Source organism: Bos taurus, chromosome 29 (assembly GCF_002263795.3).
Source record: "Bos taurus isolate L1 Dominette 01449 registration number 42190680 breed Hereford chromosome 29, ARS-UCD2.0, whole genome shotgun sequence".
NCBI lineage: Eukaryota > Metazoa > Chordata > Mammalia > Artiodactyla > Bovidae > Bos > Bos taurus.
The window spans coordinates 17405826-17422621 of NC_037356.1; the positions used below are offsets into that span (position 1 = coordinate 17405826).

Genomic DNA, 16796 nt, shown 5'->3' on the forward strand with positions numbered 1-16796 from the left:
GAGAGTGCCCCTCCGTGAGATACCCAGCCTTTCACACCTTGCAGGCCTTTGCACTCAGCGCTTCTTCAAGCCCAGCTGAAACGTGCTCCCGAAGCCCTCTGGTAGCTCCTTTCCTCTCAGAAGGCAATCACCGCGCCCATGCCATGAGCCACGCACCTTCAGGATGGACTCGACTTGGGCTGAGCATCCCCAGCCTGACCTGTGTGTATCTGATCCGCTGTGCGTCCCCAGAGCCCAAAGCAGCTGCCCAGCTGTGGGTCACCCTAAGCTCAGCTTTGCCTTTGCCGCAGGGGTCCACCCTCTCTCATGTATTTGAGAAACAGCAGGGTGTGGCGTCTGTGCCTCTGATTAGAGGCAAGGGGCCGCCTCTCCTCTGAATTAGCTGCAGGTGGGAGGGCCTCTAGGAACAAGCAGTGGGCGGGAGCGGTGGGTCTCCTCTCCTAAGTGTCACGTGCTTGCCGAGATCTATAACCGTGCCCTCGTGGGTGTGTGGGAGATCGGAGAGGGGAGGTGGTGGAAAAAGCCACGACGCGGGAGGAGAAAGGCTTTACAGTGAGTACTGTTCAGTTCAGTTCATTTCAGTCGCTCATCATGTCCGACTCTTTGCGACCCCATAGACTGCAGCACGCCAGGCTTCCCTGTCCATCACCAACTCCCAGAGTTTACTCAAACTCATGGAGGAGTATTAGCCTTTTCTTTATCTAGCCGAGGAGGGTGTAGCCTTTTACAGGGTGTTGCTTTTAGTCTTACCCACCCTGCCCTCACACCCGGTTTATGCTGGCGTTTCAGCAGGCATCTCTCTCTCCAGCCCCACGCTGGCAATCCCTCTCCACGCCTTGGAAAGCTGCCCTGCTGCAGGAGTGCCCACCCTGCCCCCATCAGGCCATCCAGCGTTAATTTCTCAAGTCCAAATCTATCAGTAATGGCCCCATGGTAGTCTCTGGCCACCATTCCCAAGCCAGTCCCCTTTTTCAGAGTCTTAGGGTAATCGAAGTTAAAGTTACATTATTTTTTAATCCTTCAAGAACCCAAACCATATTTGTGAAGACCCACCCACCTTGCAGGTGAAACCCTGCAAGTCAGACTAGAACTCGAACCCACCAGCCAGAATTGGAACCCAGTGAGAACCCAGATTGGGGTTCAAACCCAGTCTTTTTTTTTTTTTTCTTTCTCTGTGAAGGGTGTTTGGCGGGATCTTGCTTGGCACTCAGGGTTGTTTAGCTATGGCACACAAGATCTTAGTTGCGGCAAAACTCGGGCCCCCTGCGTTGGGACCGCGGAGTCAACCGCCATAAGGGAAATCCCTAGAACTCACCATGTTTTAATTGAGATTAGGCACCTGGTCTTAGGACGTAATGAAGCTCAGGTGCTTTGTATCTCCTCACAGAAAGAACTTCGTGAGAGACCAAGTGATAGGTAAGAAGTGAATTTGTTTGGAGAGCTGACACATTCCACAGGCAGAATGTGGCCCCTTTTAAAAGGTGAGCACAGCCCCAGGTCAGGGGTTGGTCTTGGAAAGTGAGAGTGCCCCTGGGAGACACACGCTTCAGAGACAGATTGTGGGCCATCTCAGAAGGCCAGAGGCCCCAGAACACGACATGGTTAGTCTTTACAGGCTGGGAGTTTTGAGCCTATCAGTGGGAGGATTATTCCAACTATTTTTGAGCAGGGGCAGAGATTTCAAGAATTGGGCCACTGGCCACTTTTGGCATTTTATGATGAGCCTCTAAACTGTCATGGCGCCTGTGGGTGTGTCATTTAGCATATGCTGATATTCTATAATGAGCATATAACGAGGCTCAAGGTCTACTGGAAGTCAGATCTCCTGCCATCTTGGATGGTTGGTTCTAATCAGTTTTTGTCATATCCTCAGTGGCTATGTCATTTTTTAAAAGGTTGTACCCTGCCTCTTTCCCTCCTGTTTGACAAGGACTGACATCAACTCTTAGGGGCAGTAGAGTCTTAAACCTACCAGGAAGAATGGAAGCATTTTTTTTCCTACTCTATAATCTGCAAGCCCACTTCTCCAATGAAGAAGTCAGCACCTGACACTGTATGCAGAGCATCTGGGCCTGGCTTTGTCATCCCTTCCCACACCTTTAAAATATACCTATTCCACACTCCCAGGACTGAGTTTGTAGCGTAAAAATCTCTTCCCCAGTTTGTGAGATGGGGACAGAGGGAATCATTCTTTCAGACACAGATGTTTGTTATAAGATGGGTGGATGGAAAGATAACATGATTAAATAAATGAATGCCATGGTGGCTCCTGAAGAGGCCTAGAGAAAAAATTGAGTCAATCAGCAAATGTTTAATGAGCATTTAATGTGCATGTTGACTGGGGGGAAAAAAATGCACAGCCTGAAAGGGATGAGTTATGTTTTATCTGGGAGGCAAAACTGAGGACTTAAGCCCGGGGCACAGCATTTTCAAATAATTCTGAGAGACCGCTCTGTAAAGAGTAGGGGGAGCCAGAATATATAGGAGTTTTTGCAACAAAAACTATGTAGTTGGAACATCAAAAGATAATTGTTAAAGACTAGATATCTCAAGTAAGGAATTTAGCGCTTCTCTATATATGAGAATATGCAAGGGTCTGGACTCAATGAAATCATTCTTTTGATGAGCACCTCAGCTCTCTGAGGCCAGTATCCTGTGCCTTGTCTCCTGTCTCCTCAGGGTGCATCTTTTGGGAAGGAGGGGTTGGCTGCAGCGGCTGCTTGATGGCAGGCACCCTATTTCTGTTCTTAGTTCCCTCAGCGTTCACCTTCAGGGCAGCTGTAATGCGATGGCTTGATGGCTGCAACAGCCTTTATTTACTTATAGCAGACAATGTTTCTCTTTCACATATGTAAGCAGCCTTAGAGGACATAAAGATGTAACACAGGACCCTTTGCTTATAAACACCACCACCCAGTCAGAAAGTCTAGAAAGATTCAGAAACTAGATTGTGATACCAACAAGCTCTATCACTACTCCAGCAGCCTCAGCATCCAGGCTTGCTAGAACTCAGAGGTCTGGTAAAGGAGAACAGAAATCTTAGAGGTTTTGCCCTGAGGCAGGTACCAGGGCCCAGTCTCTGGAATCAAGAGTCACCATAAGCTCAAGATCAGTTTTGGGGATAGGAAGTTGCCAGAAGCACAGCAAAGCAGCCAGGGGTTCCAGACACTATGGTGTGTGGGGATATAAATAGGATGGTGTAGGCCTGTTGGGAGCAGAACCCCATCAGTGTCCAAGGGGTTGATCCAGACCTCCAGGGAGGTGTCTGGGTCTGGACAGGTGGGCTGGACAGATGCCCTGGCATCCACACTTCCTGGCATAGATCTGGTTGTAGGAGGAACCAAGGGCTGGGGAACTTAAGCTCCCCCTCTGCCTTAATCATGATGCTGTGACAACAAGACCAGCCCTGGTTCCCACCTCCTGCCTTGACTGAGGCCCCTCATGCACCCTTTGCCTGACAGTCTGATTTTTGCCTACAAGCTGAGACTCCAGCTAGCTTCAGGGGAGGGAAGGGGGGTGAGCCAAGTGCTAAGACCATGGTTGCAGCAAAACCATTTTCCATAGTGCCAAAGAAGGAAATCCCAGGGTACGCTGGCTGGAACGAGGGAAGAATCAGAATTTCCTGCAAGAGGTTTTAGTGAGAAGCTATTAGATGACAGCAGAAGACATTTCTGGTGGGAGGAAGGTGTGCTATTCACGTGGTCCTGGGGGAGCCTGGGCCCCCAAGACTTACTCCCATGAACCTAGTCCAGGCAGGCAAAAAGCCCCCCGGTTCCCAGGGATCTGATCCCGGAAGTCTCAACGTCTTTCACACAGCAAAACACCCGATGGTTGATGTTTACGTTCAAGACCCAATCCCATGGATTTATCTAGATTTGATGTAATAATAAAAGTGTAGGTTAGGTACAAACCCCAGCAAGCAGGAATGCCTCCTCTTTCTCCACACTCATAAAGTAACCAGAATTGAAGTGAGGGGAGACTGATCATAGTATTACAGGGATAATTTTGAATGCACTCAAATTTATTGTGAAAGGAATTATTCTTCTATTATTTATAATGACTGACAGCTGACTTGCATCACTGTGGGTAGTAACACAAAGACCAGGAGGGATCACTACCTCCTTTTTGCTTCTCTTTGTGTCTTGAGTGGGGGAGTTCTGCATAAGGAAACCCTGCACCAAGATCTGTCTGAAGTTATCATGTAGGGGTCTCAGGAAAAAACGGATGCGTGAAGAAGAGGGACAAGGAAGGGAAGAGGACCATCAAGAGTGTGAGCTCAGGCAGGGTCCCAGGAGAGGAATCTGGCCAAGTCCAGGGGGAGGGGTTGTGGAAACAGTCTAAGTCACACCCGAGAGTTGTCCCCAGCCAGGCAGAGGCTGGAGTATTTACACATCTGCGCCTGGTGGAGATCGGGTAAGGGCTGTCCCTGGGGATGTCATTTCCCAGGCACCTCTGGCTTTCTGTGTACTCAGCAAAGGGGGCCCCAGCAACTGGAGGACAGCCCTCCTACAAAGAGTCGCAGGTGCTGGCTGTTGGAAGCAAAGCACACAGCTTTTATTCATTCGATCAGAGGAGGTTGGTAGAGTGTCTCAGCACCTGCTGTGCTTTCATTTTCTGCCTCACCGTGGGCGCCTCGTAAATGCTAGCTTATGGTTGGCTGGTGAGGGGGTGCATCGAGGAGAAGGGGACACATTCATGCAAGCGTTAGGCTGACAGAAAGCAGGACCCCCCTTGTTCTGCTTACCACCATACCCCTGGCACCTGGCGCAAGAAGTGTTCATACACATTTGTTAGGAGAGTGATGAGTGAACTCCTCCACAGTGATCCTATGCTCCAAGAGCTGCTCCAGGGTCTTCTGGGTTTTCCCTTCCATTGCTTACTCGATGCTGCCAGAGGCCCGTGGAGCACCCAGGAGGAGCTCCATGGACCTCACCACATGGTAAACCTCACCACGTGGTAAACCTCCTCACTGAGCAGGCACCCCCAAATTGGAAGGTCCCGATGTCTGCCCCTGTTCTGTCCTGATTGGGTGCGTCTGAGGACAAGCAGTGCTGGCTAGTGGCGGGGGCAGGGGCAGGCTCAGAGAAGTGCAGTAGGTGTGGGCTCTAGACCCAGGGCTTGTCCTGTTAGATCTCATTAGAGCCTATGGTGGTATTCACAGTAAGTATTACCACCCCCCATTTTGCAGATGAGGCATGTGAAGCCTGGAGACGTTCATGATTTCTGCTATGGAAATGGATTCAGAATTTGAATCTAGGTTTGCTTAATGGCTGTTTCTCTGATGTCTTAAAGCTGGGGAGCAAGGGAATTTCTGGAGTGAGGGCTTCCTGTGAAGACTGCAGATGGCCAGCCACCTCTCAGGTAGCCAGCAGGTCCCCTGATAACTCTTCAGCAGACACAAGCCGCCACCCCATCCCTTGACACAACTCCAAACTCAGGACTGTCTCAGGGCATGCAGATGGTGCAGTCATCCTGGGCCCTGTACTCAGAAGAGCCCGCTTAATGCTCTGCTGTCACCATCTTGAAATTCTAAAATCAGGAGTCCTGTGTTTTCATTATGCACTGGGCAGGGCAGGTTATATAACCAGCCCTCTGTTTCCACAACTGCTTGCCCGGTGTGGACACACTTTCAGTGTTCTAGGGCATCCTTAGGACCCCTAAGACAGAGGGTGGTCCCTGGACCCCCAAGGGGTGCTGTGGGTGAGAAAGCCACATTTTTGGGGGAGTGTGGGGACTGAAGAGAAGCAGCCCGACCTGTTCCCAGCACCAAGCCAGGGGATCTCCAGTCAGTGGAAAACAGCCCCGTCCACTAAAGCGGCAAAGACCCGGGAAAGAAGCAGGTGCAGAGACAGTGGGGCACAAAGAAGCCACGAGCCAGTTCCATCCATGGATCAGGGAAGCTAGCACCTCGACTGACTTGAAAACAAGGGAAGAAAGTAGGGAACAGCAGGCAGAGCGCCTGGTGAGGTAGGGGTGCTGAGTGGTCCTGCAGCAGCTGGGCGTGGCTCCTGGGCGAAAGGGGCGGGGCCTCAGGAATCCAGCGTGGGCCTTGGGGCAGAGCCAGGCTATTCCTCTCCGCCCACCCCCCTTCAAATTCTGTCCTCCTGTAGCAACTGAACTGACTGTACTTGTACATTGTCCTAGAACAGCCTCCGTTTGCACCCAGGTCTTACCAGGTGGCTGAAATTTATTGAGATGAGGGGGTCTAATCTCCAGACAGAGGTTTACTTTCCTTGTACAAGGCAGCCGATGCGTTTTCACACAGATGGCACCTTCACATTGATAATGCCACCTAGTGGTCGCCTGTCACATCTTCAAGTCTGTCCAAACTGACATGCAGAAAAACACGGTGAGACCGGTCAGTTCAGTCACTCAGTCGTGTCCGACTCTTTGTGACCCCATGGACTGCAGCATGCCAGTCTTCCCTGTCCATCACCGACTCCGGGAGCTTGCTCAAACTCATGTCCATCGAGTCGGTGATGCCATCCAGCTGTTTCATCTTCTATCGTTCCCTTCTCCTCCCGCCTTCAATCTTTCCCAGCATCAGGGGCTTTTCAAATGAGTCAGTTCTTCACATCAAGTGGCCAAAGTATGGGAGCTTCAGCATCAGTCCTTCCAATGAATATTCAGGACTGATTTCCTTTAGCATTGACTGGTTGGATCTCCTTGCAGTCCAAGGGACTCTCAAGAGTCTTCTCCAACACCACAGTTCAAAAGCATCAATTCTTCGGCGCTCAGCTTTCTTTATAATCCAACTCCCACATCCATACATGACTACTGGAAAAATCATAGCCTTGACTAGATGGACCTTTGTTGGCAAAGTAGTGTCTCTGCTTTTTAATATGCTGTCTAGGTTGGTCAAAGCTTTTGTTCCAAGGAGCAAATGTCTTTTAATTTCATGGCTGCAGTCAGCATCTGCAGTGATTTTGGAAGAAAGTCTGACACTGTTTCCATCGTTTTCCCATCTATTTGACATAAAGTGGTGGGACCTGATGCCATGATCTTAGTTTTCTGAATGTTGAGTTTAAAGCTAACTTTTTCACTCTCCTCTTTCACTTTCATCAAGAGGCTGTTTAGTTCTTTTTCACTTTCTGCCATAGGGTGGTGTCATCTGCATATCTGAGGTTATTGACATTTCTCTTGGCAATCTTGATTCCAGCTTGTGCTTCCTTCAGCCCAGCATTTCTCATGTTGTACTCTGCATAGAAGTTAAATAAGCAGAGTGACAAAATACAGCCTTGAGGTACTCCTTTCCCGATTTGAAAACAGTCTGTTTTTCTATGTCCAGTTCTAATTGTTGCTTCCTGACCTGCATACAGATTTCTCAGGAGGTAGATCAGGTGTTCTGGTATTCCCATCTCTTTCAGAACTTTCCACAGTTTGTTGTAATCCACACAATCAAAGGCTTTGGCGAAGTCAATAAAGCAGAAATAGATGTTTTTCTGGAACTCTCTTGCTTTTTCAATGATCCAACAGATGTTGGCAATTTGATCTCTGGTTTCTCTGCCTTTTCTAAATCCAGCTTGAACATCTGGAAGTTCACAGTTCACATATTGTTGAATCCTGGCTTGGAGAATTTTGAGCATTACTTTGGTAGTGTGTGAGATGAGTGCAGTTGTGCGGTAGTTTGAGCATTCTTTGGCATTGCCTTTCTTTGGGATTGGAATGAAAACTGACCTTTTCCAGTCCTGTGGCCACTGCTGAGTTTTCCCAATTTGCTGGCATATTGAGTGCAGCACTTTCACAGCATCATCTTTCAGGATTTGGAATAGCTCAACTGGAATTCCATCACCTCCACTAGCTTTGTTCATAGTGATGCTTCTTAAGGTGCACTTGACTTCGCACTCCAGGATGTCTGGCTCTAGGTGAGTGATCATACTATCGTGGTCATCTGGACCATGAAGATCTCTTTTGTACAGTTCTTCTGTGTTTTCTTGCCACCTCCTCTTAATATCTTCTGCTTCTGTTAGGTCCATACCATTTCTGTCCTTTATTGTGCCCGTCTTTGCATTAAACCGTCCCTTGGTATCTCTGATTTTCTTGAAGAGATCTCTAGTCTTTCCCATTCTATTGTTTTCCTCTATTTTTTTGCACTGATCACTGAGGAAGGCTTTCTTACCTCTCCTTGCTGTTCTTTGGAATTCTGCATTCAAATGGGTATATCTTTCCTTCCTTTGCCTTTAGCTTCTCTTTTCTCAGCTATTTGTAAGGCCTCCTCAGACAACCATTTTGCCTTTTTGCATTTCTTTTTCTTGGGGATGGTCTTCATCACTGCCTCCTGTACAATGTCACAAACCTCCATCCATAGTTCATCAGGCACTCTTTCAGATCTACTCCCTTGAAACTATTTGTCACTTCCACTGTATAATCATAAGTGATTTGATCAGATCAGATCAGATCAGTCGCTCAGTCGTGTCTGACTCTTTCCGACCCCATGAATCGCAGCACGCCAGGCCTCCCTGTCCAACACCAACTCCCGGAGTTCACTGAGACTCACGTCCATCGAGTCAGTGATGCCATCCAGCCATCTCATCCTCTGTCGTCCCCTTCTCCTCTTGCCCCCAATCCCTCCCAGCATCAGAGTCTTTTCCAATGAGTCAACTCTTCGCATGAGGTGGCCAAAGTACTGGAGTTTCAGCTTCAGCATCATTCCTTCCAAAGAAATCCCAGGGCTGATCTTCTTCAGAATGGACTGGTTGGATCTCCTTGCAGTCCAAGGGACTCTCAAGAGTCTTCTCCAACACCACAGTTCAAAAGCATCAATTCTTCGGTGCTCAGCCTTCTCCACAGTCCAACTCTCACATCCATACATGACCACTGGAAAAACCATAGCCTTGACTAGATGAACCTTTAGGACCATAGTAATCCCTTTCCTGCTCCTGCTCTTTGTGTGGTACAGATGTCCATCATATAGGAATCCTTTTGAGCTACACAGCATCTCCAGAGCTGAACAAGGACCTTTGGAAGATGCTCCCCAAAGCACCACACACACACACACAAACACACACATACACACACACACACCCACCCACCCACCCCAGAAAGGGGACAGAGATAGGAAATAGCCCTGGAAGTCCCTTACTCCTCTGCCTCAGTCAGTGCCTTCTCAGCCTTGGGCCACAGGGAGGGGGGTCCCTCAGTCCTGAACGTGCTGTCCCCAGCAACATGCAGACAACTGCAGACACCACTGCTGAGCTTGGGTTTGGAAGGTGAGCAAAACAGCATTCATGACTTGTGGGGTTGGAGACTTCCCTTCGGCCTCGTCAAATGATTAATAATGATACCATCAATAACAAGAGGAAGGGGTGGGGGAGCTGGAAGCAGTACTGCTGTTTCTTGAGAGCCATTCCTCACCTCACGCCAGAGAGCCACCCCAGGCCATTCGATATCTTCCTTGAGCGCCTATTTTGCAGGTGCATTCCATCTGTCCCAGAGGAAGGCAGTGTTCAAATGGTAATTAATATGCATTGGGTGCCTACCGTGTGCCAGGCACTTTCCTAAGCACTTAAAATGCATTTGCTTGTTTAGTCCTCACCATAGAACAACCCACAAGATACTATTGCCTATCCCATTTTGCTGGTAGAAAAACTGAGGCCCTTCTCCTAGGACATGCAACTAGTAAGTGGAGAAATTGAGATTTGAACCTAAGGACTGCTGGTCCTTTTTATACAGTTCATGAACACCGCAATACAGTGCAGGAATACTGGGGTGGTTTGCCATTCCCTTCTCCAGTGGATAACATCTCGTCAGAACTCTCCACTATGAACCGTCTGTCTCTGGTGGCTCATAACCACCCTTCCAGTGTAGCTTGTAGCTTCACTGAGTTACGCAAGCCCCCTGGCCACAAGGGTGGTGTGTAAAGTGGATTAAGAAAACAGTGAAGGACACGGAGACCTGGTGTGCTGCAGTCCATGGGGTCACAGAGAGTTGGGACGACTTGGTGACTGAACAACAACAAATCCTGTTCCAGGGCATGCACTTTTAATCACAACCCCAGTTATCTCAACTGATAGACAAAAAGAAAATGCATACACCCTGTGGTATATGGAGTTTTCTGGGAAAGGAGGATATGTGATTACATCTCCAGAGTGTGTATACATATTTACTCATTTGACAAACTTTTCCCAAAGGACATCTTGCTCCAGGTGTGGGTAGGAGCATAGTTTTAAACTATCCCCAGTCTGATGGGGAAGAGAAACTAAACCATGTTGGACTTGTGCACAGGTGATTCAGGATGGAGCAGAATGGCACTGGGACAGGAAGCAGGGTCCAGGCGCAGCCAGCCAAGTAGTGCCTGAACTCTGATCCAGCTGGGTCAGAAATACCTCTCTGTCCAGCAGATACTGAATCCTCAGCAAACTGCTACTAGAACCCTAATTGTATCTCAGAAACTCCGATTCTCTCTCATCATTTTTAGGCCTCCTACCTAAGAGAAGGGGAATACTGGTGATGAGGCAGGACCCGGCTTCTTAGAGCAAAAGACTAGCTCCCGCGTCAGCCCGGGGTTCCAAATAAACGTGCCTGGGCTGCCATCTACTGGCTAACGGGAGACACTGCATGGGAGAGTGCTGCAGTCAGACCTTCCTGCCCAGGTGCAGAGGGAAAGGGACCTGAACCCTTTGGTCCTCCAGCAGCCGTGAGAGGGAAGGGCTGTCATCTCCCTTGTTTTGTGAATGAAGAGGCTGAGACTCTTGAGAGCTGACAGGAGATAGTAATAACTCATTTACCACTTGCCAGACTCTGCTACGGAGAAGGCAATGAGTACTCTTGCCTGGAAAATCCCATGGATGGAGGAGCCTGGTAGGCTGTAGTCCATGGGGTCGCACAAACTGAGCAACCTCACTTTCACTTTTCACTTTCATGCACTGGAGAAGGAAATGGCAACCCACTCCAGTGTTCTTACCTGGAGAATCCCAGGGATGGGGGAGCCTGGTGGGCTGCCATCTATGGGGTTGCACAGAGTCGGACATGACTGAAGTGACTTAGCAGCAGCAGCAGACTCTGCTAAGCACCTTATGTTAATTATCTCCTTGAATCGTCTCAGGAATCCTGTGAGATTTATCCCCCTTTTACTTGTCGTGCCTCTGAAATTGCCTTATTCTGTAATAGTTTCACCTTCTTCGTGCTGTTTATTTGTTGGAGACACCAGGTCACTGTACTACAGAAGGTCTCACAACCCGGATTTGGGTGATGGTTCTTCAGACTGTCATTTTACACTTGACTCCATGTCTCCTATTAGCTGGCATGAAGCTCTAAAGGCTTAATGGAATCCCACTTCAGTTGCTTCCAGCAAGACTAATTCCTGTATGCTTTATATCCCATCCCATCAAGAGGCACCTAAAGTTTGATTGTCTGACTTCTTGTGATGTTGAGATTGAGTGATGTTAATGCAATACAAAAAGTGCTGACTGTCTGAGTCTGTTATTCCTTTATTAAATGGGCCTGGTGTTTATTTTTTTCTCTTTATTTTGGATCTGGTCTCTAAAGAGGACCTTTCAGGTTCTGGCTTCAGGTAAGATGGAACAACCACAGAATCTGGACGGAATGCGCGGAGGTACTTGAGGGCTGGAAAGTGAACAGCAGCAGCTGGATTGGGAGGGGAAAACTAGGATTTGGGGTGCCACTGAATAGGCAGTGAGTTCATCTTTTTTATTCCCCTCTGGTGTCTGCCAACCTGACTCAAGACAGCTGAAGACTCAGAAATGGACATCAGTGTGGAGATGCCCATTTCTCACTTCAGGTGCCCATTTCTCACTTCAGGAGAAACCCTCTACGGCAGGCTGGAGGGATGAGAAAGGGGTGTCCTGACTATAGAGACCCACAGAAACCTAAGCCTCTTAAGGGAGGGGAACTGTCCCCCTTTGATAGAGGAGTAATGGTCTCAAGGGTCTCTGCTCCTTTGTTTCTCTCCATCTTCCCACCAGATGGCCCCAACACAGGTGTTATAAATGCAGGAAGGGCATGGCAGAAGCAGGGTAAGTAAAGCCCCAGGTAGCTGGCTGGAAAACCAAAACAAGGAGCCTCTAGGAGACAGAGGACCAGGGAGACTGTGGAGGAGGCGGCGGGGAGCTCAGGACAGTGAGCTCATAAGGTGTTTGTGGCCTCCCGGCCTCACTCTTGCTGAGCATCTGTGATCGTGCCCTCAGCGGCACACCGTGAGCTCGGAAAACCGAACTCTGTTCTGTCGCTACTTTGAAGCTGGCCCTCTGGGAGCCCTCCAGTAAGTGTTTATTCTCGCTGAAGTAACCCTTGAGGACAGGGACACCCTCAAACAATTTAGACAAAGAAATTCCAGAAAAGGCCTGAGTTATCTCAGTGTCACAGGAGTCAGCTTACAGCCCTGTAGATATGATGGGGCTGTGATGAGGGTGTTACGTGTGTGACCACATTTCAGTTTTGGGGATCTGAAGTTAGCCTCCCTCCTCCCTGGGCCACACCCACCCACACTGCCCAACCCTGGCACCCGCCTTCAGAGTGCCAGTTCACATGCTCCAATAGGGTGATCAGAGTGTGCAATGGGGAGGCGAGCGGCACCTCTACCACAGACGAGGAGGAAGAATGCTGAGATTTAGTGCTTCATGGAGTCTAGACGGCCCGAGATGGAAAACCAGTTCTGCCGCCCACGAGATAGGTGACCTTGGGCAAGCCACTTAAGTTCTTGATCCTCAAATTTCCCAAATATAAATTAGGAACAGTGTTCCTAGCTCACAGAATTGTTATGAGTTTGAACTGAGATAAGATGTGTAGAGTATGTGATACATTCAGTGCCATTTTGTAAGTTTCAAGTAAGTTGGAAATGTTGTTAATCAAATTAAGATATATTTTATGAAAAGTAAAATATGATACACTTATAAACATTCAGGAGTCTTAGATACTTAGTCCTCAGTTACACATCATCTATTTTCTTTTAGCTTCAAAAATAAATGCAATTAATATGCACTAACAAAATGCATAGAGTATCTTGCACAGGAATTGGAATGTACCACGTGCGTGATCAATAGTGGTTGCTGTCATCACTGCATCAGCATCATTATTCTGTGGAAGGAATTCCACACAGTGAGTTGTGAGACCCTAGACTAGATCACACAGTAAATTCATTGTTACCTTGCTGCTGCTGCTAAGTCGCCTCAGTCGTGTCCGACTCTGTGCAACCCCATAGACGGCAGCCCACCAGGCTCCCCTGTCCCTGGGATTCCCCAGACAAGAACACTGGAGTGGGTTGCCATTTCCTTCTCCAATGCATGAAAGTGAAAAGTGAAAGTGAAGTCGCTCAGTCATGTCCGACTCTTAGCTTAGGAGAGCTTTAAAAAGGAGTACCTGCCTCCTTATTGTTTAGGTTAAACTTAGAGTGGCAAAACGGGGCAGGGGTTGAAGGAAATTATCTCAGTGGTTTATACTGATGCTTATGTGTGGACAGGGAAGCCTGGTATACTGCAGTCCATGGGGTTGCAAAGAGTAGGACACAACTGAGCGACTGAACTGATGTCCTGTACTCTCAGATTTTGGAACTTCCATGGACGACCCATGAGGAGACAGGTTGGACGGCTGGCAGTCATCATTGTGGGCGCCCTTGTTAGTAAGCTCCTTGAAGGTAGGGATAAAGATGTTTTTGTTTTGTGTCCCTGGCACCTGAGACAAGGTGTGATCCACAACACCTCTTCAGTAAACATTGATTAAATCAGTCAACCCCAGCAACAGGGATTTAGGTTGCTGGTAGGAGGTCACAGGTATCCTTGTTTGGGATAGCCTAGACTGGACATGGAACAACAGACTGGTTCCAAATAGGAAAAGGAGTACATCAAGGCTGTATATTGTCACCCTGCTTATTTAACTTATATGCAGAGTACATCATGAGAAACGCTGGACTGGAAGAAACACAAGCTGGAATCAAGATTGCCGGGAGAAATATCAATAACCTCAGATATGCAGATGACACCACCCTTATGGCAGAAAGTGAAGAGGAACTCAAAAGCCTCTTGATGAAAGTGAAAGTGGAGAGTGGAAAAGTTGGCTTAAAGCTCAACATTCAGAAAATGAAGATCATGGCATCCGGTCCCATCACTTCATGGGAAATAGATGGGGAAACAGTGGAAACAGTGTCAGACTTTATTTTGGGGGGCTCCAAAATCACTACAGATGGTGACTGCAGCCATGAAATTAAAAGATGCTTACTCCTTGGAAGAAAAGTTATGGCCAACCTAGATAGCATATTAAAAAGCAGAGACATTACTTTGCCAACAAAGGTCCGTCTAGTCAAGGCTATGGTTTTTCCTGTGGTCATGTATGGATGTGAGAGTTGGACTGTGAAGAAGGCTGAGCGCCGAAGAATTGATGCTTTTGAACTGTGGTGTTGGAGAAGACTCTTGAGAGTCCCTTGGACTGCAAGGAGATCCAACCAGTCCATTCTGAAGGAGATCAGCCCTGGGATTTCTTTGGAGGGAATGATGCTGAAGCTGAAACTCCAGTACTTTGGCCACCTCATGCGAAGAGTTGACTCATTGGAAAAGACTCTGATGCTGGGAGGGATTGGGGGCAGGAGGAGAAGGGGACGACAGAGGATGAGATGGCTGGATGGCATCACTGACTCAATGGACGTGAGTCTGGGTGAACTCCGGGAGTTGGTGATGGACAGGGAGGCCTGGCGTGCTGCAATTCCTGGGGTCACAAAGAGTCAGACATGACTGAGCGACTGAACTGAACTGAAGCTGAAGATGGGGGCTTCCCCGATGGCTCAGCGGGTAAAGGATCTGCCTGCAATACAGGAGACGTGGGTTCCATCCCTGGGTCAGAAAAATCCCCTGGAAAAAGAATGGCAGCCCATTCCAGTATCCTTGCCCATAAAATCCTATGGACAGAGGAGCCTGGCGGGATGCAGTCATTGGGGTCACAGAGTCGGACACCACTGAGCACACGCACAGCAGGCTGGAGCTGCATAGCAAGAGCTGCCAGTAACATAAAGCTTTGTGTGTACACTAGTCTCACCTCTTTGAGCTTAATCCAGTTCAACACTACTTGAGCACCTACTTATGCAAGGTACTTAGGACCAACTTCACATGAAAGTCAAGTATTTTTTAAAAGAAAACCTCTGCTAAATAACAAGTAAGATACTCTTATCAATAACATATAATTGATAATATGTTATTATTATGTTTTTCCAGTTCTTCACAGACCACCCAGGTCCCTCTTGGGATCACCAGCAAATACTCAGCTCCCTGATTGGGCCCAGGAGTCCATTGATTTGCTGCCACCGTCCTGTCCTCTGAGAATACTCATAACTGTCCCAAGACTCGGCTCCCTGAATGCCATCCCAGCTCCTGACCTTTGCATGTTTTCTCTTTGTCACTAGATTCAGAATGGAAGCCACAAAATGAAACATGCTATTTACTCTGACTTTGCCGCTCTGGTTTTCCTCCTGCCTGGTGCTTGTTTTTCATTTGACTTTTTCCAAAATGAGAAGAGAAAAGGGCTCTAGATTTCTTGAAGAGATCGGACCCTTCTACCTTGAGAATGCCTTTTTGTAATGTCTACATTTTAAAACTATCAAACTGAACAGGGCAGATTTTAAGTAGGCTTACAGATTAGGATCATTGCAATACATTGCAGCTAAATATCAGAACTAGATGATGTCAGCTCTCATCGGAATGACCAACTAAGAACTGAAGTGATGTAGGAACTACTTGGGTCCCTAACATTCAAGAGGTAATATTCCATGAGCAGATGTCAGTTAACAATGTTAGCCAACGAGACATATCAGTTCCTGAGCATATGTTGGATGTTAGCTGATCAGTACTGATATTAATCATACTTTGGACAGTAGACAGTCTGTAAACACCCAGCTGACACCAAAGAAAATAACTGATTTGATTTTCTGCTATTGCTCTTGAAGCCCTGACCGTATCTCTTGTCATACTTGAGATAAGTTCACTGATTATGTTCCATCTACACCCTGTATATACTTCTGTGGTTGGGATTTACTGCTTTCTATTCTAATTATTTGTTTACCAGTTCCATACTAGCCTGTAAGACTGTGCTGGGGTTGTGCTTTATTACTGTTTGCCAGGCCTACAATGGCATAAGTAGGAGCTTGGGAGTAAAAAACGATTTGGATCTAAATCTTGGCTCGAGAAGTTTGTGTATCATCATGGGCAAATTAACTACTCTGGACCTCATAATATGAATCTGAAAACAGGAATTTTTTTAATTGAAGTATCATTGATTCACCATGCTGTGTTAGATTCAGGTACACAGCAGAGGGATCCAGTTATATATATTAGTTTTCGGATTCTTCTTCCCTAGTGAACAGTTTCCTGTGCTATACAGTAGATCCTTGTTGGTCACCTGCTCTGTATATAGTCGTGTGTATATGTTAATCCCAAACTCCTAATTTATCTCTCATCCCCCCTTCCCGCTTTGGTAACCATAGGTTTGTTTTCTATGTCTGTGGATCTATTTCTGTAAAACCCTTGTTTTTAGGTATTTTAATACCTACCTGGAAGAGTTCATTAGCACTGTGATGTAATCTACTATATTATAAAGGTTCTTTGGTTGTTAACAGAAAGAAGCTGTATCATTAAGATTCTTTGCTTATAAGCAACAAATATAACTGGCTAATTTGGGGCGGGGGAAGTGCGTAACAACTAAATACAGTGTATAATCTGGAATTGGATCCTGGGTCAGAAAGGGAAATTGATAGAAATGATAGAAATTGATATTATTGGGACAAGTAGTATAATCTGAAAAGTGGATTGTATATTATAAAACAGTGTATGTTAATCCTATATTTTCTGAATTTGATC

At 47.3% G+C, this 16796-nt stretch overlaps 1 protein-coding gene across 1 annotated transcript; it reads left to right on the forward strand.

Moving 5' to 3' along the window:
• The first annotated feature begins 527 nt into the window (after positions 1–527).
• Positions 528–16558, forward strand: LOC100126230 (JY-1). The gene is given in 3 exon segments (NM_001110098.1): positions 528–552; positions 13500–13591; positions 15159–16558. Coding segments are annotated over 2 exon segments (255 nt in total). The 5' UTR covers positions 528–552; positions 13500–13524; the 3' UTR covers positions 15347–16558.
• The last annotated feature ends 238 nt before the right edge of the window (positions 16559–16796 follow it).